Source organism: Stegodyphus dumicola, chromosome 5 (assembly GCF_044657685.1).
Source record: "Stegodyphus dumicola isolate Sdum_Otavi_A_Nest chromosome 5, ASM4465768v1".
In the NCBI taxonomy this organism is placed as follows: domain Eukaryota; kingdom Metazoa; phylum Arthropoda; class Arachnida; order Araneae; family Eresidae; genus Stegodyphus; species Stegodyphus dumicola.
Genome location: NC_140772.1, coordinates 85,583,546 through 85,607,511, shown reverse-complemented (window position 1 = coordinate 85,607,511; position 23,966 = coordinate 85,583,546). Strand labels below are relative to the sequence as shown.

General features: G+C 36.8%; 1 protein-coding gene across 1 annotated transcript; it reads left to right on the top strand.

Moving 5' to 3' along the window:
- The first annotated feature begins 20,484 nt into the window (after nucleotides 1–20,484).
- On the top strand, nucleotides 20,485–21,117 carry LOC146997157 (uncharacterized). The gene has a single exon (XM_085817824.1). It carries the CDS (start codon nucleotides 20,485–20,487, stop codon nucleotides 21,115–21,117), a length of 633 nt encoding a protein of 210 aa, XP_085673950.1.
- The last annotated feature ends 2,849 nt before the right edge of the window (nucleotides 21,118–23,966 follow it).

Here is a 23,966-nt window from a genome sequence, read left to right as displayed (position 1 = left end):
AGCTTTAAAAATGTATGAAAGAAGTTATTTTTAATCCATTTCAGCGATTGAGTGGGCTGGGGAAAAAAAGGCCCTTTCCATGACAGTTAACACGCTTGAGCTTTAAAAATGTATGAAAGAATTTATTTTTAATCCATTTCAGCGATTGAGTGGACTGGAAAACATTTTCTTAGAGCTCAGGGGAAAAAAAGGCCCTTTCTATGACAGTTAACACGCTTAAGCTTTAAAAATATATGAAAGAATTTATTTTTAATCCATTTCAGCGATTGAGTGGACTGGGAAACATTTTCTTAGAGCTCAGGGGAAAAAAAGGCTCTTTCCATGAGAACTAACACGCTTAAGTATTAAAAATGTATGAATGAATTTATTTTTAATCCATTTCAGCGATTGAGTCTGCTGCGAAACATTTTCTCAGAGCGCAGGGGAAAAAAAGGCTCTTTCCATGACAGCTAACACGCTTAAGCTTTAAAAATGTATGAATGAATTTATTTTTAATCCATTTCAGCGATTGAGTCTGCTGGGAAACATTTTCTCAGAGCTCAGGGGAAAAAAAGGCTCTTTCCATGGCAGCTAACACGCTTGAGTTTTAAAAATGTATGAAAGAATTTATTTTTAATCCATTTCAGCGATTGAGTCTGCTGGGAAACATTTTCTCAGAGCTCAGGGGAAAAAAAGGCTCTTTCCATGACAGCTAACACTCTTGAGCTTTAAAAATGTATGAAAGAATTTATTTTTAATCCATTTCAGCGATTGAGTCTGCTGGGAAACATTTTCTAAGAGCTCAGGGAAAAAAAAGGTTCTTTCCTTGACACCTAACACTCTTGAGCTTTAAAAATGTATGAAAGAATTTTTTTTTAATCCATTTCAGGGATTGAGTGGGCTGGGAAACATTTTCTTAGAGCTCAGGGAATGTGTTTCCAGGTTGAATGCACAGCACACACGGATGGGAAGTCGAAACTCGAGTGGCTTAAAAAATAAATATACGAAAGCTGTGTTATCGAGCTGACTAGGAAAAATTTTCAGAGTTCTGGAAATAATTCTGAGTTCAAGCATGGGACATGAGAACCGAAATGTATTACAATCATCATGTCATCATTGTTTTCGAAAGCCAAAAGAACATCTCATGAAAGAACATCTTTTTTTCCTGGTTGTGGGATGGATTAGAGTTGCTGCATCTTGAACAACCCACACTGATCTGAACAGAAACATGAAATGTTCTTATAGATATAAGAAATGAATTGAAAGTGAAAGTAAAAATGAAATTGTATTGGTTGGAAATATTTCTTGGCTGTTGAATTGGAAAAATATTTCCAGAGCTATTAAAAAAAAAAAAAAAAAAAAAAAAAAAGAAAAAACCTCTTCCTTTTTTTCTATTAATTTGATGTCTTCACTTTGTTTACTTTGGAATGGAGAAACCCAAAGACTTTTTAAAACATATCCTTTTTAAAAACTTATCATATCTTATAAACTTTAAACTCATCCTTTTTAAAACATATAATTCCTAGAATGAGTCATGGTCTATTTTTAGAAACAGTGAGACAACATTCCCACACAAAAGGAGGTTAGGGTTAATTTTTATCATGTCTAGAAGACATGATAAATATTAACAAAAAGTTTTTTTTTTTTTTTTTTTTTTTTTTTTTTTTTTTTTTTTTCATCTCAGATTTTTTTTTCTGAGCTCTGAAAATTTTTTCCCAGTCGGCAACCAATTGAAAAATTTCCAATCGGCTTTTACTTTCACTTTCAACTCTTTTCTATAAAAGCATTCCACGTTTTCTGTTCAGAACCGTGCGGGCTCTCCATGGTGCAACATGCTTTTTCTCTCTCTACCTCATCTGCAGCTAGGGTGTTTTTCCTTCTTCAAGAAGTGGAATTTTTTGGGAATACTTTACAATTTCACGGGCTAGCTGTTTCTTATATTTCGAGGAGATTTCAATGGAATTGTTTATAGATGTCCTCTATTGCAGATGGGGAAAAAGTCTATACTGGATCGCTGGAGACATCTCATCCAGATAGGTCACGCTATATGTTTTCCCACATCTAAATAAACTGGACATGAGCCATCCTTTTGTTTTCTCATTCAACAAAGATAGACACTGCAGACAGTTTTGGGTTTTCACTCTTCGCGAACCGAGACGAGCCGCAGCGACACTTTACGTTTTCTATGAGCGCAATAATGGATTACGTGAGCAGCCATTTTGTTTCCCATCTCACCCAGATAGGTCATGTTGTATTTTGTTTCATGCACCTAGCCAATTTTGGACATGAGCCATCCTTTTTTTTTTTTTTTTTTTTTTTTTTTTTTTTGTCTATCGAACCAAGATAGACTCTGGAGACAATTTTGTTTCTCAACGGAAAAGTAAATTTTCTGAATGGGTACCGGTGTTCGAATACTTTTGTGGCCGACTGTACAGCTATCTTTGCGACACTCTCTTTTATATTAAGTGGAGCACGTGTCTCTTAAAATCATGAAGGTCGTAACAACCTTGTCATGAGATAATGGTAATTTTTTTATATAATTTTATCGCGATTCATTAGATGATCAAATAGTTTTTTAAATAATAAATAACAAGGTCACCTTGAAAAATGAGAAAGAGAAAATGGAACTCGTGCTTGACTTTGAAGGTTTCTACAATTCTCAAAGATACTTCATTGTGAAAGAATTAGCCTACATCACTTCCAATGGCAACGAGAGGCATTAGTTTTCAAACCTCCTTTTCCATGGAATATGCTCACTCAAAAAGAAAAACGAACGGCTGTTTGGGCTAGTGATTATTATCACAGCTTATCGTGGTACGAAGGAGAAGTACCTTATGGCTATTTCCCATGGTTTTTATACATGTTGACTTAACCCTGTTCCATGATTTGGGTAAACGGAAAAACGAAACGGATTTTTAGAAAACTGGCTCAAAAGATCCCCTTTTTCTCAATTCGGGATCCACTCAAAAGATTATGAAACACAATTCCATCGAACGAATAGTTGTACCAATCATACAAATGGCTTTTATCATTGTTCTTTGCAAAAATTAGTTCGGTATTATTATTATTTAAAGGAGAAGAAGAAGAAGAAGAAAAATGAATAATTGGGAAAAATATATTTTCTTACATCAGCTGGAGAAAATTCTCTCAGAGAAAATATCTGATTCAGAATTTAAAAAAAAAAAAAAAAAAACCCACCTTCTTTCTTTTTGTTACTTTTAATGATGTCATTAAAATTAACTTTTCCTATTAAGACGACATGTTTCTAAAAATAGATTTCCAAAATTTGATGATTCATATTCAATTTTTAGAGGCAAGTCGTCTCAATGGGAAGCATATTTCACAAGTGCACATCTGTGTAGCTACCGAGGCTTCTAGGATGGACTAATAAGCATCCAGTAATATTTCTGTCATGCCACATGACGTTTCGCATGCTTTAAGATTTAAGCAAGATGGTTGAAAATATTCTGCCACGCAATTTTCTGTACAAAATAATTAAAGCATCGTCGATTGCTTCTGAAACTTTTCATTGCGAAGTTAGATCAAATATAGGAAGTTATGAAGATTTCACTGCCTGGTTGAAATAAATGCAAACACATGTTGGATACTTCACAAAAACATCAATTTGTGAACATCAATATGTGAAATATTACTTCATAAGTGGTGAAAGAAATATGTGATAAACATCTGAGCCCAAATGCAATCTTTACATAAAATTATGCGTATGAGAAAAATATTCATACTAATTATATATGTAAATAGAAGTCAGCACTTTATATTACAGTCTATAAGAAAAAGATGTTCTGTAATAATAACCAATGCAGAATTTTATTCAAAGTGAAATTTACTAATTTGCATTCGTATACATTTAGTGCGTTAAATTTCATATTTAATAAATGCTCACTCTGAAATGTACTTTCTACACAAGAAATACTCATCAAACAGAGTGAATTTATCGTATTCACGACGAGTATATTCAATTTACTCATTATATAATTCAATTATATAATTTTTAATGTTATCAATAGATATAATCAGATCATATGTGCTCTGAATCGTACACTTTAAAAATCAAAAGAATGCAAGCACTGAAATAAGAAAACACTAGATTCATTGTAACACTTTCAGTCATTCTCAGCTCAATTGAAAAAATATACACTTGAATTCTCTTAATCCACATAATATGCCTTGAACATCAATCCTAATACTAATTCAGAAGTCAAACAACAAAAATCAGTGTTATATTTTCAAAATTTTCACATGACTAGTTTTTCACTTTGTTGTTTGACTTCTGAATTAGTATTTATTCGGCGTGTTATTGTGTCTTAATCAATCCTAATATTAATGCGTGATAAAAATCAAGAAAGTGAAATGTCAGCGATTAATCAAACTCAGAAAACGAAAGCACTACGAGATTTTCTACCATTACCATATATTTATAACTGCAAAACAAATGCAAATTAAAACGTAAACAACATACGCTCGCATGCACGAAGATTTAGCGTCACAAGAGCAATAGCAGCTCATTGGTCCATTTTCAAAACCCCTCCCTCAGTGGCTACGCTGATGTGCACTTGTGAAATATGCCAACGGGATAGAGGAACGGTTAATTTTAATAATGGCCTTAGAGGGCATCATTAAAATTAACAAAAAGTTTTTATTTTTTTTTTAAATTTTGGTTCAGATGTTTTCTCTGAGTAGGGATTTTTCTTTCAGAGTCGCTCAAACTTCTTCCCCATTTGTTTAAAAAAATAACCCATTTCTTAAACCTATATAAAAATTCCGAGTTTCGCTTTCAGATCAGTACGTGATCCAACCGCATTCTCGGTTCAGGCAAGGCTGGGGTCTTGCAGTTCGGGTTCCTACGCAGGAGCGTTACCCCGTGAGTAACATAATGTCCGATTTTCTAACATGTAAAAAAATTGTTAAGAGAATTCCATAAGAGTCCATGGAAGTGTATGACGTGTTGAGGTGACCGGCATAATTGTATGGAACATTTTCGAACAGTCTTTATGAACCGAGGATAACAATGCCACTCCAGATGACAGTATGCTTGAGGAGAGAAAAGTGCAAGTAATGTGCGCAGTATGTGTCGCGCCACAATCGAACTCCATGAGAGGTAAGTTTCTCTGTTACGGAATGGCAACGAGAGAGATTGTTGTTCAGAAAAGATGGATGATCGAACTGCGTTGTAACGATCATTTTTGTGGATGTTGCGTATTGTAAAATGAACCTATTACACTGTGCTAAATAGTATTAAAATGCTATATATTAAAAGATCTTTCATCTGATCTAAATTTTAACAAACCGCTCATTATTTTCTCTTAAACTCACAATGTTCACGACATTTCTGGCGCCCCGGGTGGGCGTGTTTGTTGGAAACATGTTGGATGAAAGAATAGATAGGGTAAGTTGATTACCTTATACTTCCGTTTTGAAGTTATTAATTATTGTTTTACTGAAGTTTAAAATACTTTTCTTGCCTAATTTTTATCTGAATATTTTAAACTTTTATGACAAAATGGAAGTGATGAAAAGAAACAAAACTGCGCAACGTTCAGCTTTTACTAAAGCATATAAAAGACTAGATGAACTTTTAAATGATGATAATGTTGATTATAAAGAAGCAGAAATGTGTTTTTATTTGTTCAAGAAAAAGGCAGAAACATTAGAATTGACGCACAGTGCTTATTTAGATACTATAACTGATGATAAAGAATTCGAAACAGAATTTGAAATAACAGAGGACTCTCGAGAGAAGGCTGTTAGGATACAGTTAAAATTGGAACGATTTCTCGATAATATTAAGAGTAAATTAAACGAAATCCAAAATACATCGTCAGAGAGTAGTCAGAAATTAGTTTACTGATGAAAATACATGTAAAACTTTGTGCCAACGCCTACCGAAAGTAGAACTTTATAAGTTCGCAGGTGATTTAAAAAATTGGCTTACGTTTTGGAATCAGTTTAAAAACATACATGAAAATAATAACTTAACGAATGCAGACAAATTCCATTATTTGATACAGTCAACAAAAATTAAATCAGAAGCTAGAGATATTGTAGAATCTTTTCCGGTAACGAACGAAAATTATCCTTTGGCTATAGAAAGCCTTACTGAGAGATATGGCCGTAAAGAACTTTTAATTGATTTTTATGTTCGAGAGTTAATAAAACTTGTTTTGGATCACGCAGCGAAAAAGAAGCAGGATTCTTTGAGTAGTTTGTATAACAAACTTTCAACACAACTTAGAGACCTGAGCAGTCTTGGTGTAACGACTGATCAGTGTGGAACAATTTTATATCCTCTTGTGCAAAGTGCTATTCCTATTCACGTATTGCGATCGTTTGAAAGACAACGAAAAATTACTGAACCTGAACGAAACATTTCGAGTCTTGATGCAATAATTGAATTTCTGAAAAGCGAAGTTTAGTCAGAAGAAAAAATAAAATTAAGCAGAGCAGATATTTTTTCTAAGTCTGATCGTAAGCAATTGGCAACTAGCCAAAATATTCCTTCCGCGTCGGATTTGATGAATCATGAAGCAATACCTTCTTGTTCGTTTTGTTTAAAAGATCATGAAATGCGTAATTGTAAAAAAGGCGTTTTATATTCCGTTAGATGAAAAAATGTCTGCGGTAAAAAAGAAAGGTTTATGTAGAATATGCTTGGTTAAAGGTCACCTCAGTAACCAGTGTCGATCAAGTGTTAAGTGTCAGATTTGTTCAAAAAGGCATTTGAAATTTTTTTTGTCCTAGTCTTGAATGTAATAAGTCTAGTGAAATGCATAACCAGGAAAATGATGAGAAAAAAGAGAAAACAATCGATTCTTTGCATTCGCGTGCTACGACTGAAGTTTTCCTTCAGACCCTAGTTGTAAACATAGACGGTAAGAATAAAAGGCGTAAAGTTAGATTAATGATTGATACGGGTAGCTCAAAAAGTTATGTTTTAAAGTCTACCGCAGAAGAAATGGGTTTTGACTTGCAATGGGAGGAAGAATTTAGTCACTCTTTATTTGGTGGAACGAAAACTGAAATTTATAAACATAAATGTTACAAGATTTATGTGAGTAGCCTTGATGGTAAATATTCGTGTAAATTAGATGCTGTAGACCATGATGTTATTTGTAATGATATTTCAAGCATACGGTTCTTGGATTCGCGAATCAGGAAATAAAGGAATACGCTTAACTGATACCCAAGGGAATCCAGGCCCTATTGAAGCACTGTTAGGGTCAGACGTTGCAGGGAAGTTAATTACTGGCAAAAGAGAACTAAGAACAGGTTTAGTGGCTATAGAAACAAAATTGGGTTGGACTTTGATGGGTAAAGTACCTCAATCCAAACATCAGCACAATGTAAATATGACTATAGTTTCTATGTTATCTCAAGAAGACCTGCCTATTTCATCGTTGTGGGACTTAGAATTATTGCGTATCCGAGATCCTGTTGAACAAAAAACTAAAGAAGAGTCAAGAAGAGCTATTATGGTTCATTTCCAAGAAACAGTTCGTCAATTAGAAAATGTAGATACGAGGTTGATATGCCTTTGGAAGATTGAGCATGCAGTCTTACCTGACAATTATGACCTATCTTTGAAAAGACTCGAATATACTACGAAGAAGTTGGAAAAAATCGGATATCGTGAAAGGTATCATGAAGTGTTTAATGAATGGCTACAGAAAGGAGTTATTGAAGAAGTTCCCCAAAAGGAGTTGTCTTTACCCGTTGTTCATTACCTCCCACATCGTCCAGTCATTAAGGAAACGTCCTCACTATCTTCCATGAAAATTAAACCCGTTTTTGATGCTTCGGCAAAGCTTCCTAATCAGCCATCTCTAGATGATTGCTTAGAGACTGGAATTAATTTGATTGAAACTATTCCCTCTATTCTAGCAAGATTTCGCTTACATGAAATTGGTGTGATTTCAGACATCAGAAGAGCTTTTTTACAGATATCTCTAAATAAAAGAGATCGAGATTTTTTACGATTTCTTTGATATGGTGATGATGGTAGAGTGAAGACATTTCGTCACACACGTGTGGTATTCGGCATTACTTGTAGTCCATTTTTGCTGATGGCGGTTATTGACCATCATTTATCCAAAGAATCGTGGAAAAAAAATATTCTGAAGAGCTTCTTAAAAAATTACAAGATAGATTTTATGTCGATAATTGCGTAACTAGTGTACAAAATAATGCCGAACTAGAAATATTCATCGAATCTGCAACTAATGTAATGAAAGAAGGAATGTTTGATCTCAGAGGATGGGAAAGTTCTGGCATTCCTGCATTTTCAGAAAGTAAAACATCACCGGTATTAGGACTGGTTGGGGACAAAGATTTAGATACCTTAGAAATAGACACCGAATTTTTTAAATTTGATGAAAGAGAAAAAACTAAAAGGAAAATACTTTCACTAGTTAGTCGAGTATTTGATCCCATAGGTTTCCTTGCACCTGTTATGATTCAGCCTAAGATTTTGCTGCAGGCCGCTTGGAAGAGCAAAGAATCATGGGATGATTGAAGTGAATGATGAAATAAAGAAGAATTTTTTAAAATGGGGAAAACAACTGAAATACTTCAAAAATATAAGAATTCCAAGATGGTTAGGTGTGATGAAGGAATTCAATTTAAGTATCCATACTTTTGTCGATGCCAGTAAGATAACTTATGCGGCATGCATTTTCTTAAGAAGTGAATCCAGTATGGGTTCTGTGACTGTTTAATTACTTCAAGCCAAATTACGAATAACTCTAGCGAAGACTATTACTATACCACGTCTTGAATTAATGGCCGCTACCATAGGTGCTAGGCTGTTTAGTTCTGTGAAGCATGCTCTGAGACTTCCCAACGACAAGACTTACTTTTGGACAGATTCTTTCACAGTTCTTGTGTGGATAACTCGTCGAGAACAGTGGTCGGTATTCGTTACAAACACAATAAGTGAAATTAGAAAATTGACAACTCCGGAAGATTGGTTCCATATTTCAACTGACCAGAATCCAGCAGACATTTTATCAAGAGGTTGTGGACCTAGGCAACTTCAGAAACGCAAGTGGTGGCAAGGGCCAGCCTGGTTGAAGAATTCGAAGGAGCAGTGGCCAAAGTCAGCTGTAAATATTAACGAGAAAGAAATAGAAATGGAGAAACGAAAGTCAGTCCTCTCTGCTAGTAACACAGAGCTAAAGTCAATTCCATTACAGTTAGCCAGAAGATTCTCTAGCTTTTCAAAGATGATTAGGGTTATGGCTTGGATACTGCATTTTCAACCAAAGGCCAAAGATTTAAGAAAATGTAAGGAACTTAAAAATGAAGAATTGTTAAATGCACAAAAGATTATTTTCCGTGTAATACAAAAGGAATGTTACTCTAATGAAGAAACGCGAAACAATTTGAAAGGTCTTGAATTTGAAAGGTTTGAAGATGAAGAAGGAATTTTACGATTGAAGTCCAGATTGATAAATGAGGAAGAATCGAAAGATTTTATTTCTCCAATAATTCTACCATCGAAACACCTGGCAGTGAGAAGATTTATAGCCCAAGAACATATTGCTAACAAGCATGCTGGGACATTAACTCTACTGACTATTTTACGGGAAAGATTTTGGATAGTGAAAGGGAAAAAACTGTCCGGAGTGTTATAAAGAATGCTTAACATGTAAAAGGCAAAAGGTAAAACATCTTGAGGTACCTTTTCCGCCTCTTCCAAAAGACCGAACAGAAGTAGCAGCAGTTTTTCAAGTATCGGGTGTAGATATAGCTGGACCTCTGTTGACTAAATCTAAACAGTAGGTGTGGATAGTACTTTTTACTTGCGCCGTATTTAGAGCTGTCCATCTTGAGCTAATACCTTCACTGAGTACCAATGACTTCATCCAAGCTATGCGTAGGTTTATAGCCAGAAGAGGACGAATTTCTGTGATATATTCAGACAATGGTACTAATTTTACAGGACTAAATAATGCTCTGAAACAATTAGATTGGACTACAATTGAAAGTAAATTTAGAGTCAACGAAATTCGTTGGAAGTTTAACCCACCCTCCTCTCCATGGTGGGGAGGCTTCTGGGAACGCTTGATTGGGATTTTGAAAGATCTTTTGAGAAAAAATCTTGGACGCTCCTGTTTGTCTTACGAGGAATTGCAGACTCTCGTCTGTGAATGCGAATCTATCATGAACAGCAGACCGTTAACTTACATATCCGAGGAACAAGATCTGAAGTCCTTGACCCCCTCAATGTTTCTTCAGGACATTCCATTAAATAATGTTCCTGATTTGGATCAAATTGAAAAGACTAATATTGTTTTGAGATGGAGACATATTCAAAAGGTTCGTGAAAATCTAAAACGAAGGTTTAAAAGGGAGTATCTGGGTTTCCTTCGTTCTTCAGTTAACAAAAGAGAAGATAAAATAAATGTAGGTGACATAGTGTTAATTGGTACAGATGATAAAAAAAGGCTCCATTGGCTGCTAGGGAGAGTATTGGAACTCTTTCCAGGAAACGATGGAATCATCAGACTTGTGAAACTGCGAACTGAAAAGGGAAACATATTAAGACCAATCCAACGACTGTACCCTTTGGAATTGACCCCAAATTACGAGCAAGTCGTATCGGAACCTCAGAAGGTTCCGGTAGTGATAGCTGAAAAACCTGAGCTTAATACTGACTCTAATGAAACTATTCGCGTTTCTCGCTCAAGACGAAAAATAAAACCAGTTAAAAGACTGGATTTATAAACTTCTAAACAAACTTTTGAACTTTCTGTGTTTGAACTCTAAAATATTGATTTCAATTTGCATTCTAATATTTTGAAATATTTCTATTATTATTATGTACGTTATTGTTATCTCAAAATTGTATGTATGTATTATCATTATATTACTGTTTTGAGTTTGTATCCCCAAACTCAAGGTGGGGAGAATTTCGCGCCACAATCGAACTCCATGAGAGGTAAGTTTCTCTGTTACGGAATGGCAACGAGAGAGATTGTTATTCAGAAAAGATGGATGATCGAACTGCGTTGTAACGATCATTTTTGTGGATGTTGCGTATTGTAAAATGAACCTATTACACTGTGCTAAATAGTATTAAAATGTATTAAAATAGTATTAAAAGATCTTTGATCTGATCTAAATTTTAACAAACCGCTCATTATTTTCTCTTAAACTCACAATGTTCACGACAGCATGATATCAAGTAGCAGGTAAAGAAATGCCTTAAGTTGCTTCCCGAAGAAGTTTGTCACAGTGCATTATAAGTTTACATATATGTACAGAACATTAGTTGAATACACATTTTACAAGAAAGGTAATACAAATTAAATACATGAGATACAATGCAGTAAAAGGAATATGAATATATACATATAAATATGTATATATATATATATTTTTTTTCCCCAACATTAGTTACACTGTAATACATGGCATAGAGGAGGTGCCGAAGCACCGCTTGCGGTCTTTTTTTATTAAAATTGCTCGCTGAGTCATAATACAGTATGGGTATGGTTGGGTTGTTGACTTTATTAATATTGTCAAAGAATCTTTTTGCCAGTTTGGCAAAATAGGTTTGAATTTCTAAAATTTCAGACTGTTGGTGTATGGCTTTGTTTCGTATGAACCAGCGGCTTTTCTGTCAGTTCACGCAGCACAACATTTTGCACTGTTTGTATTCTTTTGATGGCTGTGGGGCTGGCATACCCCCATACAGGACAGGCATAAGTGAGCACAGAACGCAAAATAGCCTTATAGATCAGTAACTTACATTCAAGAGACAACGCTGAGCTCCGAGCAATTAAGGGGGTGAGTGTACTTTTACGTGCTCGATGACGCCTAGGTAAAGGGTCTGCTTAGTCCAAGGGATTGAATCTTCATACATATGGAGCTGGATGTTCCTGTTGATGTCTTTTCTTAGTCTGGTGAAGAGGATAGCATCAGATTTCTGGACGTTGATTTGAATTTTCCAGGCGACAAGCCAGGATTCCAGTGCATGTATGTGAGTTTGCAATGTTGTAACGACTGAGCTAAAAGATGCACTTTGAGAGAGAGTTGCAGTATCATCTGCATAGAGTGCAAGAGTGGTGTGGGGTGATTGTGGGATGTCGTTCGTGTAAAGGTTGAATAATAGGGGCCCGAGAAGGGACTCCTGGGGGACTCCGGCCCTGATGAGCCTGGGGGTAGAGATTGTGTTATGGACACGAACGACAAATTGTCGACCTTTTAGGTAAGAGTGAAGGATGTGAGTGATGTGCACTGGTATACCCAGGTTGATGAGTTTGTAGAGTAGGCCCCCGTGCCAGACACGATCAAAGGCCTTGGCTACATCGAGAAACAGTGCTGCTGTGATGGATTTTTCATGTAGTCCTTTTGAGACAAGTTCTGTCACACGATATAGCTGGTGGACTGTAGAGTGCTTTCTGCGGAAGCCATGTTTCTCGTTGATCATAAGGTTGTTTTCTTCTACGTGGGTGAGCAGTCTATTCAAGATAACATGCTTAGCTACCTTGCTGAGTGCAGGAAGAAGGCTGATAGGTCTGTACGACCCAGGATCATCAGAGGGCTTTCCAAGTTTCAGTAGTGGAGTGATGACCGCCGTTTTCCATAACGTGGGGAAATGTTCCAGCTTGAGCATGTGATTGAGAATTTTTGTGAGCTTCAGCAGCATGTAAAGGTCCATGTTCTTAAGCATCTTATTGGATATTTGGTCCAGGCCAGGACTTTTTCTGGTGTTCAGTTTCTCGATGTAGTCAAAGACCTCCTCAAGCAGTACAGGGAAGGTGTTGGTAGTGTGGGGTTGTGTTGAGAAATTGGAGAGCGTTTGCATGACTAGATTGTCTGTGTAAGGGTGTGAAATGTTGTTCGTGCAGAACTGAGTAGCATAGTGATCGGCAAGCGACTCAGCTTTCTCAGTCTCTGTGTATGCAATTCCTGCATGGCCAGTTAAGGACGGAATGTTGGTGTGGCATCTTTTGAGTTTGGAAGTAGCCTTCCAAACAGAATTATCCTCGCCAGAAACAGAGGATAAGTAGTTAGCCCAGTCTTGGTCTGCAATTTGTTGTGTAAGGAATCTGACTTGGCTATTTAGTTGGTTGAGCAGAGTCTTGTCAGGAGGGTAACGTGATCTCTGCCACTGTTTTCTTGCTGCATTTCTTCATTTGATAAGATTGATTAGCATTCTGTTGCATTTCTTTGGTCTATTGGTAGAACAGGTACTGTTGTGCTTCAGAGCATTTTGCATCTCATCAGTGAAGGTGCTAATTAAGTCATCTAACTCATCGCTCGTCTGAGGTGTTGGGATAAGTGAGTGTTGATAAGTGAGGTGTTGTTTAAGGCTTTGGTAAACCAGCCCAATTTAGTAATAAAGGCCTTCTTGAGTGGTGAGTTACGAACAAAGACGTCCAGCTCAATAAGGACTGGATTATGGTATGAAGAGAGCTCATTCAGAGCTTCAGCATGTCTAGAGGCACAGCCCTTTAACATGAAGAAATCCAGTACTGAAGCTGAAGTATGATCGTAACGTGTTGGGGTGTGTGGAGCTGCAATGGTAAACCCAGCCGTTTCGGCAAATTGGAGTATTACACGTCCAAGGAATGTGTCATTTATGCAGTTCCACTCGCGGTGGTGTGCATTATAGTCTCCTCCAAAGATAATTCTGTTATTGAGTCTGGATAAGGCATCAAAATCTTGCGAAATTGTCCTTCGTGATCTGTGTGCGCCTGGTACATAGGAGGAGATAAGAGTGATTGGTGGTGAAGTGAGTGGAGTGATTGTGATAGCTAGGGCCTCAAGGGCTAAAAGCTGTGGCAATGTAGTGTGGTGGTGAGCGATGGAGCGCTTAATTAGTATGAGGAGTCCCCCTCCAAGGCTGCGAGTAGTACGTCTCTCTCTGTCCAATCTGTACTGGGCATAATTTGGTATGCTGAAAGAGAAGGTAGGACTAAGCTTGTGTTCCTGTAGGAATAGGACATCAGGACTGTACTGATCTATAAACAGTTGAAATTCATATAACTTAGGCATTAGGCCATTTGCATTCCATGTCACAATAGTAAGAAAACTATCTATTATTATCATGTTTACCTAACCCGTGACCTCTTCCATTACTACATGGAAAAGACAGAATGTATATCTTAAAAGATATACATTCTGTCTTTTCCATGTAGGTATTTGCACTTCTAAGTTGGGGCAAGCATTTGCTGAAAATTTGAATTAATGTGGGTATATTAGTACCAATTTCACTTTGGAACTCATTCATGACTGAGAAGAGTTATTGCATTTCATTTAACTCACTGTTAAAATTGGGCATTAGAGGTCTCGGGGCTGGATTAACACGATTAGGTGAGCAGCAGTGGTGACCGTGGACGAATTAATAGTATTCGGCAAATTGCCTCCTGGAACATTAGTCGTAGGTACATTGTTAGTGCTACTAGGTGATACAGGTGCCTGAGTAGGCTTTAAGGCCTGGGCAAAACTGAGTCCAGGTCTGACAGTGGTACTTTTTTGAAAATTACTGTTTTGCTTTTTTTGCAAACAGGGAATTTCGGGCACACCCTATACGAAGCTGTATGCGGGCCTAGGCAATTGGCACACTTGGGTGTCTCTAGACGTCCCTGAATGCCAGAATCGCCAGTTTTGTGAAATCCAGCACATTTAACACATCTGGGGGCGACATAACAATTTTCAGAGGAGTGATGCCATTTCTGGCAATTGTGGCATTGAGGGACTTGATTTTTTGAAACATATTTTTCAATTTTGATATGGAAGAACATCATATATCTAATATCATAAATTTTTTCAAAATTCTCACATGGAGAAATCTGTGCCTGATATAGTGGCATTGGTGCTTTAGCCTTAAATCGTGATAATTGCACAACTTTTGAAACACTGTATCCATAGTCCTCAAGTGAGCTTTTAATAATGTTTATGTCAGCATCAATTGGTAGGCCACGGATTAAAACTTTGATGGGCTTTTTGTTTTTAGCATTAACAACATAGTGCTCCACCTTTTTTCAATGAAGTAAGTGCTAAGAGCACGGTGGTCATCTGGTGTGCCAGGCAGGACTTTTAGAAATTCTCCGCTAACGCGGCCATAAAAAGTACAATTAGGTAATTTAGATTTAAGTTCCTTGAGAAATTCATAAAAATTAACCCCATCTTTCGGTTTGACCATGATAGGGGGGCCCTAGGCTGCTGCTGCACTGCTGCTGGAGCAACACTGGAATCACAATTCATATTTACATTACTATCAATATTATTAGCAGGTAACATATTAGTAACATCATTATTAACTTGAGATGCAATTTCATTACTATTACACAAAACATTAGAATTAACAGTATCATTGACAGCTAGTTCAGCAAATCTATTTTGAAATATAAATACTACTTTTAGAGGTAACTCTTTTGAGCCCCTTACTAGTTTTAGGCGGTTTTTTTAAAGGAAACATCTTCAATACTAGAATCACTGAGATTACCGTCATTTTTTCTTTTATTGAGATTTGAATTGGAAGCAACATTGTTAGAACTTTTTTTTTTAATATCAGATCTATTCGATATCATAACTGCGCACTTACCTTGTAATGAAGTGGCACATTCCCTTGCTAGATCGATGTCATCCTTGATTTTTTGAAGTAAAATCCAAGTATCCTTAGGAATATCCGAGGAGAGTTCACTCACATAACGCGAATATAGCTGCTGATTTGTATCCGCGATGAACAAAAGCTTTTTCACAATGATAGCAGAGCATTTTATCGCTTGTTCGACACGCGAAGTATCGAGTTGCTGGATAATCGAAAAATCAATTTCACTGAGTCGACGCAAAATATTAACATCACTAAGATTTAACTCTTGCACATTTTTCAGTAAATCCATATCCGCGTGCACATTAGAAACACAACTTGGCTGGGTAGGAGGTAGAGAACTTGAAGCATCCAGAGTATCCATTGTTTCGCCCCACGAGGTAGGCTTAGCAGCACGAGGTAGAATCACTCATCGTAGAGATAATAGAAATATCCGAGGAAATAGCAGCAGTAAAATTTTCCGGGGAGTTAACACCAGAATTATTTTCCGTCATAGTTTGAACGAACTCACAAAAAACTTAAAGCAAGCATAAAAAACACCGACATCTTGCTCAACGTTATACACCGCATTCTCTGAGATAGTTGTGATTTTTGAAAATGTAATTTTCCATTTACTACAAAGGTTGTCCTATTATAAATGCCAGTATGAAAGGGTCGTTTGAATACATTTCTCTTCAAAGGTAATAACAGCAGTATTCTGTTGAAAAGATTTCGGTTCTTCTTTCTGCTATAGACGAGAATTCGATAAATCGTTTTTTAAGCGGAAGTCTATCGTGATCAGATGCGAAAGATCTTCTTGTTTCCATATTTCTTTTTACACGTGAGGATGGCATAATGTAGAGGTCTTTTTTGAATTCTATTCGGATCAACTGGAGTTTTTTTACACAAGCCATATACAAGTATTTTCTGAATAGAAATCCCCCCCATTATCAGGTGATCTTTAAGGACATGGGGGGGATAGAAAAATCTAGAGGTCTTTCTTGAATTGGAGGTTTTTTTACACGAGCCATCTACAAGTCTTTTTTGAATAGGAATTTTTCCCCTCATCATCAGGTGATTTTGAGGGACATGGAAGAAATGGAATCATCTATAGCAGTGTTTCTCAACCGCCGATCCGCGGACCGGCACCGGTCCGCAAGAAATATTTGCCGGTCCACGAAATATCCAGCTATCTGTCCAAAACCCAAAGTGTCATCGGCCGACAGCTGATATTACAACAGCACCTACATTACAATAACAATAGTTTACAAGTTTAGAAAATAATATTATTGATGATGAAAAATATAACAAACTGGCAACTATGTACCTAAAAGCCTTCCATAAATTGTCGATGTCGTACACTTAGTACACCAGTTAATGTGCCCCTGTCTACCTTGAGTATCGCTGATTACTTGAACGCTGAATATCTATCGTAGTGTTTAAGGCGTCTTAGGTTAGGTTTCTCTCTTTATCTTGCTTACCTTCTTCTGCAAGCTTGGACAACTGAAAACTATACATCAGCGTAAGTTTTTAATTACCACTGAAATTAATACTGTGAACTAATATTTCTGTAACTTTAGGTAGATTAAAAATCAATAACCAAGATGAGTAAGAAGGAAACGAAAGGTGCAAATTTAGTGCATAGAAAGGATTCTCTAAAACCAAGTACGTCGTCCGCCCCTTCAAATATAGATGAAGATGAATATAGTCCACAATCTGCCGAAATAAGAAAAAGCTTTGTAAGGCACTACATCGCAAACTATTTGAAATATGGTTACGTCCTTTGGCCACAATCAGAAGAAAATTCTCCAAAACCTGAATGTGTTGTTTGTAGAGATGTTCTTTCTAACGAAAGCATTATTATGAATTCCGATTATTTCATTTGTTGCCATTTGAGGACGAGAAGACGTTGACAAGTGGCATTTCAGGTATAGTAGATAAGGGATCCTCATTCGCTTGTCCAGGGAGCGTCACTGATCTGTTTTAATATGCAAGGGTTTTTGTGATTTTTTTTTTTTTTTTGTAATATTGTCTGATTTTTCTCAAAGGTTTATTTACTTATATATGATAATTTTACTGATATGTAATAATTTTAATATTTACTTATCTTTATATTTAAATATCATTGTAGGCAAATGGTAATAAGAATATTACAATTAACTTATGTAGGAACTCTTGAAAACCTTATAAAGTTTTTTTTTTGTGTGTGTGGGGGGGAAACCACCGGTCCACGAAATGTTTTCATAAATTTTACCGGTCCGCGGACCAAAAAAGGTTGAGAAGCACTGATCTATAGGTCTTTCTTGAACAGGACACGGAGTGCTCTTCTTATCGTCCTTATCATCCTCAAGTGAAGATCTTGTGGGTATAGGATAATTCTTCAACCATTCAATCTTTTCTTGTTCGACAATTTTTTCAAAATTCGTGTCGAGACACTTCGTAATGTGATCATTGGTAGGAATATAATACTTACCGTTCCGGTTCTTGACGATCAAGAGAGATTCATGCAGGATATTTTTCAACCAATTACTAAAATCAATAACGATATCCTTCTTTTCCATAATACGATTCATTTACGAAAGAGTTAAAAAGGCGGCAGTGGTTTGATATTTAGCTCGTTTCATCAACATGATTTGCACATTCAAGGTAGAAATCTCACGAGCCATAAAAACATCTTCATCTATGTTTGCAGCATAGCGTAAATGAATCCAACTAAAATGTAATCTACACATTTAGAAAAATCCGATGCTTTCAAGCAAACAACACCTTAGATGATATAAAACGGAATTATAAAATTTTTATATTTGGAAGAAATGCACGTTGTTATCTGGGGTTTTGCCATAATGTGGCTCCCCCCCCCAAAAAAAAAGAAGACCGTGTCTACCAATACCAATAATGAATTATTGCTGGTTTATCGCTCGAAGCGCGACGTTACTCTCCCGAAATAATGCCGTGAGAGCGGCAATTGAGATTGTAATCTACGATTTCATTTGGATACCGTACCGACCTGCATATCTTTAAGCGGGGTTCTTTGACGGCTGTACGGTATCGAGATGAAGTCCTAGAACCCATTGTGAGATTGTACGCTGTAGCAGTTTGCCCTACTTTTGTTTTATTGGACGGAGAATGAAGGGATTGCGCGTATGGCGTGGCCAGCATATTCGTCCGACCTTCATCCCATTGAAAATCTTTGGGATGCTCACGGCCGTGCTGTATCTTCACGTTTCCCACCTCCAGCCACTCTTATTGAGCTGGAAACTGCTCTACAAGAAGAATGACGATTGCTTAATTCTGCGGTGGTTGACCACCTAATTGGAAGCATGGTCACAAGGTGTAAACTTTGTATACAGATGAGGGGGGATCACATAACCGATTAATGTCCCTTTTTTCAATTTATGCTGTTTATTTTCACTTTATACATAATTCTGTTTAAGTCTCCAGTATGTCATTATCTGATAACTTACAAAAATTTAATATTGTTTTCATTTCTGTATATAATTATTGATTTTGTTTTATGTATAAATATATATGGTACTTTCCTGCCGAATTTTGTGTCAATAAAAGCAGTATTTGTTGATTCTTTTGCATTTTACATCTTCGTGCTTAACTTTTGGAAGTGAGCGTAATTCTCCATTGCGTGCACCAGAACTCAATATTCATGATCTTGTTTTGGAGCTTGTTAAGTATAAATTTGACATTTGCAGACTTTACAGCAATCGCGGTATCATCCGCGTAGCATGCGAGGAATGAGTTATTATCTGCCCCTGGTTGGGGAAAGTCGTAAACATAGTACAGATAAAGAATCGGGTAAAGGATCGAACCCTGGGGATTACCTGCTCTGATTGGTCGAGGAGACGAAAAGTCTTTACTGTCTGTCTACGGTAAGAACACCTCCCGCCACGGTGTCTGGCGGGTGGCGGTCGCTAAAGCAACAGGGCTAGTATATTTCAAATAGGGACGAACCAAGGGTTGCTTTATTGTTATTTTGTTTTTGGCGACTGTTGGCTGAACGAAAAAGAGTTTATCATTCGTCTTCTTGGTTTCATTCCAGCTGCACGCATCTTTTCTTAAGCCTTATATTATTACTATTAGCTATTTTTATTCTCGTTGTTATATCTTTTGTACTGGTATTTGTTCAAATTTGCTTCTATTTAGCTTGATTTTCGCAGTGCTTTGTTAATCGCCAATTTTTTAAAATGCCCTTCCAGTTTAAGAAAGGTCAACCTTCAAAGTCTCAGGCACGTCAAATCGTGTACAATGTCGCAGAATTTTGCGCTTCTGAAGCTTCGACGAACTCTTTAGTAGTTCCTCTTCCTCAAGTTTTGAAGAGAACATCGCAAGCTACTGGAGTATCGGAGTATACAATTAAAAAAATTAAGCGCGAAGTATCAACAATGGGAGAAGATCAACTTCTAAATACGCCTGGAAAGAAACGTAAAAGCCCTGCTAATCATAAGTGCGAAATTGACGATTTTGACAAATGCGTTATACGGCAGACTATACAAGACTTTTACATCAAAGAAAAGAAAGTGCCATCTGTGCGGAAATTATTGCCTGTCTTGAGGCAAAAAATAGACTTCCCGTGGCAAAAAGACTCATTGTGCAAAGTTTTGCGTTCGATGAATTTTCGCTGGAAGAAATGTGTTAACAAAAGAAAAATTCTTATCGAAAGACCTCACATTGTATTTTGGAGGAACAATTATTTACGCGAAATGAGGAAACTCAGAGCAAGCGGACGCCACATCGTTTACATCGATGAAACATGGATTGACAGCAATTTAGCTTTTAAGAAATGTTGGCAGCATGATACGGTTTTGGGCACACAGATAAATGTCAGTTCCAAAAATAGACTGATTGTTGTCCATGCTGGCTCTTCCGCAGGATTTATTCCAGGTGCCCAACTTATATATAAAGCATCAGCTCAAAGCGGGGATTACCATGGGCAAATGAACTATGGAAATTTTGAAAAATGGGTGTTGGAAAAGCTTCTTCCAAATTTACGACCTCAAAGTGTGGTATGCATGGATAATGCCCCGTATCACACAAAAATTGAAGATCCGACACCCACGAAATATGCTACAAAGCAAACAATGGTAAATTGGCTGATGAAGAAGACGATATGCTGCGATCCCAAAATGCGAAAAGCGGAACTGTTCAGCTTAATAGAATGCAATCGTCCTAAAAAAGTAATATGTAAAATTGACAACATCATAAAGGAAAATGGGCATCATGATGTGCGTCTTCCTCCTTACCACTGTGATCTAAACGCAATTGAATACGTTTGGTCATCAGTTAAAAGACTGATCAGGGAAAGGAATGTGACTGGGGACTTAAGCTTGGAAAATTTGAAAAATTTAACCCAAAAAGCTTTGGATGAAGTCACTTCTCAAGAATGGCAAGCGCACTGCAACCACGTAGAAAAACTTGAAAATTATTATTGGGACAAGGACGAACTTTTAGAAGAGATAGTGGATGGATTAATAATTCAAACTGGCAGCAGCGATTCTGATTCTGATTCAGAAGAAACGGAATCTTGCGACAGTGACTCAGATGACTTTTCAGATGTTATACCTCTATAAAAGTCCTCCACGAAGGCATCCCTCTTCTTCATCTAATAGCTTTGTCAAGTTGTGAGGATATTTCTAAGTTCAATATTTTCTTTCCCACTATGTAAATGAAAGATTACCAAAAGTGGGCTACAATGAGCCTTCGGCAGAGGCGAAACCCCCCCTGTGGATAATAAAGAACACTGAATGGTTGCTTCATTTCCCATTACTGTGTTCTTGGGGACCCACAAGCCATGGTATAATTTGCTTAAAAAATAATTTTTAATCTTTAATTGAAATTAAATAAGTTTTGTTTTATTATGAAAATATTAATACAAAATTATATTAATGCAACAATGCTCACTGCAGTTATAAAAGCCAAATTTTGTATAATTATATAAATTTCGTATAATTTTAAATATAAAATAGGTAACTGAATAATTTAAGAGACCTTAATTTTGTTCTGATTTTAACATTTTATTATGTTACAAGCTGTTACAGTGTCTATAAAGAGCAGCATGATGCATGAATGGGCGCTGGTAATTAAGAGGCCCAGCAGCGGCCGATCGGTAAAGTCACTGAACACTTGTAGTTCGGTCCGAGGTTTGAATCCCGTGAACGGGCTGGCTGCATGGGTGTTTTCCCCATGTGTAACTTGTATACGAGGCAGTTTTCCTTAGCAAGCCCTCCACGAAGGCATCCCTCCTCTTAGGCATTTAACCCTGGAGGCTTTCCGTAATCATATAAACCAACCTAAACCATTGGTAATTAAGTAAAAAGCAGTTTTGATTTTAATTTACCTTCGCTTCCTTTCGTCATTAAATTGACCAGCTTTTGGTTTAGTTTGAAGGTATGGGAAAAGAAGAAATGTTCGCAAAAAGTATTTATTGAGAGCATTTTTCTTCAAAAATAAGCACGGATTTTTAAATGCATTTCCCTACAAGTTATTTTGATATATTTTTACTCATTGTACATCTAGAAGGATGGCAAATTCAGCGACTTGTACCTCACACGGCAAAATCAAAGACCGTTCCTTAACTGCAAAAACTTTATTTACGCCATCAATTTTCATTTTCGGAAATTGAATGTCGGGGTCGACGCAAAGGGTCAACGAGCATTTTACTTGAAACTAAAACAAAATGTGAATATCGCCAAATCATCTTTAAATATGCCAAGGCAAACTGAGAAGTAAATCTTCAAGACACCCCTACGAAAAATGGGTCACGGCTCGTTTCTACGGCAACAGACAGCCGCAGACAAACTGGCGAGAGCTGTTCTTACCGTAGACAGACAGTACCTTGTTTGACAATGAAAGTTCTTTGACTTAGGAAAGAGTGAAGAATTTTGAAAAATTCTTTCGCAAAGTTCAGCTTGATTAGTTTATATAAAAGTCCATAATGTCAAACTCGGTCGAAAGCTTTAGAAATATCTAATAGTAGAAGTGCAATACATTGTTTCTTCTAAATTGCTTCTCCGGCAAATTCTGTTATCCGCACTAGTTGTTTTACCGTACATAAGTTGCGGCGAAAACGAAATTGTTCTTCAGGTAGCAAATCGAAATATTGCTGCATTCTACTGTAAATAATTCTTTCGTATATTTTGCTTAGTCCAGATAACAGGCTTATTGGTCTGTATATTTCAGGTTTTGTATAATCCTTTTTTGGTTTTTGAAGTAAAACGACAATAGCCGTTTTCCATGGGGTGGGAAAGTAGGATTTTGAAATGCTGGCGTTGATCACACTCGTAATTTTTGTAATGCAGTTCATTTGGTAGGTTTCTTAACATGAGGTTGGTAATTTTATCAATTCCAGGAGCTTTTTTAACTTGGTTTTTTTTTTTTTTTTTTTTTTTTTTTTGATTATTTGAGATATTTCTTTAGTGTTGGTGAGCTTTAATTGGGTTACTTAGTTATTTCTAAGCATTGGCCCCCAGCCCGCCTAGCAGGCGAAACCTGCCATATGGCTATGAGGGGACAGGCCACGCTACAAAGGTATAACAAAAAAAAAAAAAAAGTAAAGTAGATACATACATTCCCAACACTCTTTAAGTGGGTATCCGTGGAGTAGTTGCTCAGCCATGAGTCGACAAATTAATTTCATCAATAAAAGTGGAATCACTGGGTATTTCATTCGGCAAAAATTGGTTATATAGATGTTTGCGAAAACTTCTGCTTTTTCAGCATTCGAGTATGCAAGTTTGTTATCTGCTTCTATAGGTCTGTTATCCGTGGATTTCTGCTTGAGATTGCGGATAAATTTCCAAAAAGAGCCGTCCATGGTTTCAAGTGACTCGATTTTTGATTCCCAGGAGTCTTTTCTATGCTCTGCAATTAACTTTTTAATGAGTTTGTTAAGTTTATTAATTTCTTTTTCATGTCAGGATTTCATGTAATCTTCCATCTTTTTCTGAGATGGTTATGTAATTTTTTCACGAATTTCAGTGGGAAGTTTGACAATTTTATTCTTAGTATTTATGGTTTTTGAAGCGGAATGATGCGCTGCTGTGATGCAGTGAATAATGTTATTAACCGCTTCATCAATCAGTTCTGCAGAAGACAAGAGCTGGGTGCTTGGCGAGTCGGTTATTAGTAAGTTATAAAATAATTTCCAGTCCGTAACAATTTTTGGAGAGTTTTTGGAGGCTTTCGGAATTCCAAGAGATGCCAGCACAGAAATGTGGTCAGAAGAGAGTTCAGTTTTAGTTTTTAATGCCATCGGTATTGAGGTGCTGGATAAAATTCGGTCCAAGATATCCGGTCTTCGGTGAAGATTGTTAGGATGGTAAGTAGGCTCTTCTGGTGCGTAAAATGCAATGGAATGATTTTGGAGAAAGTCATAAAGAATCTTCCCGTTGTTGTTCGTGCTTCGGCAAACCCATTCCAT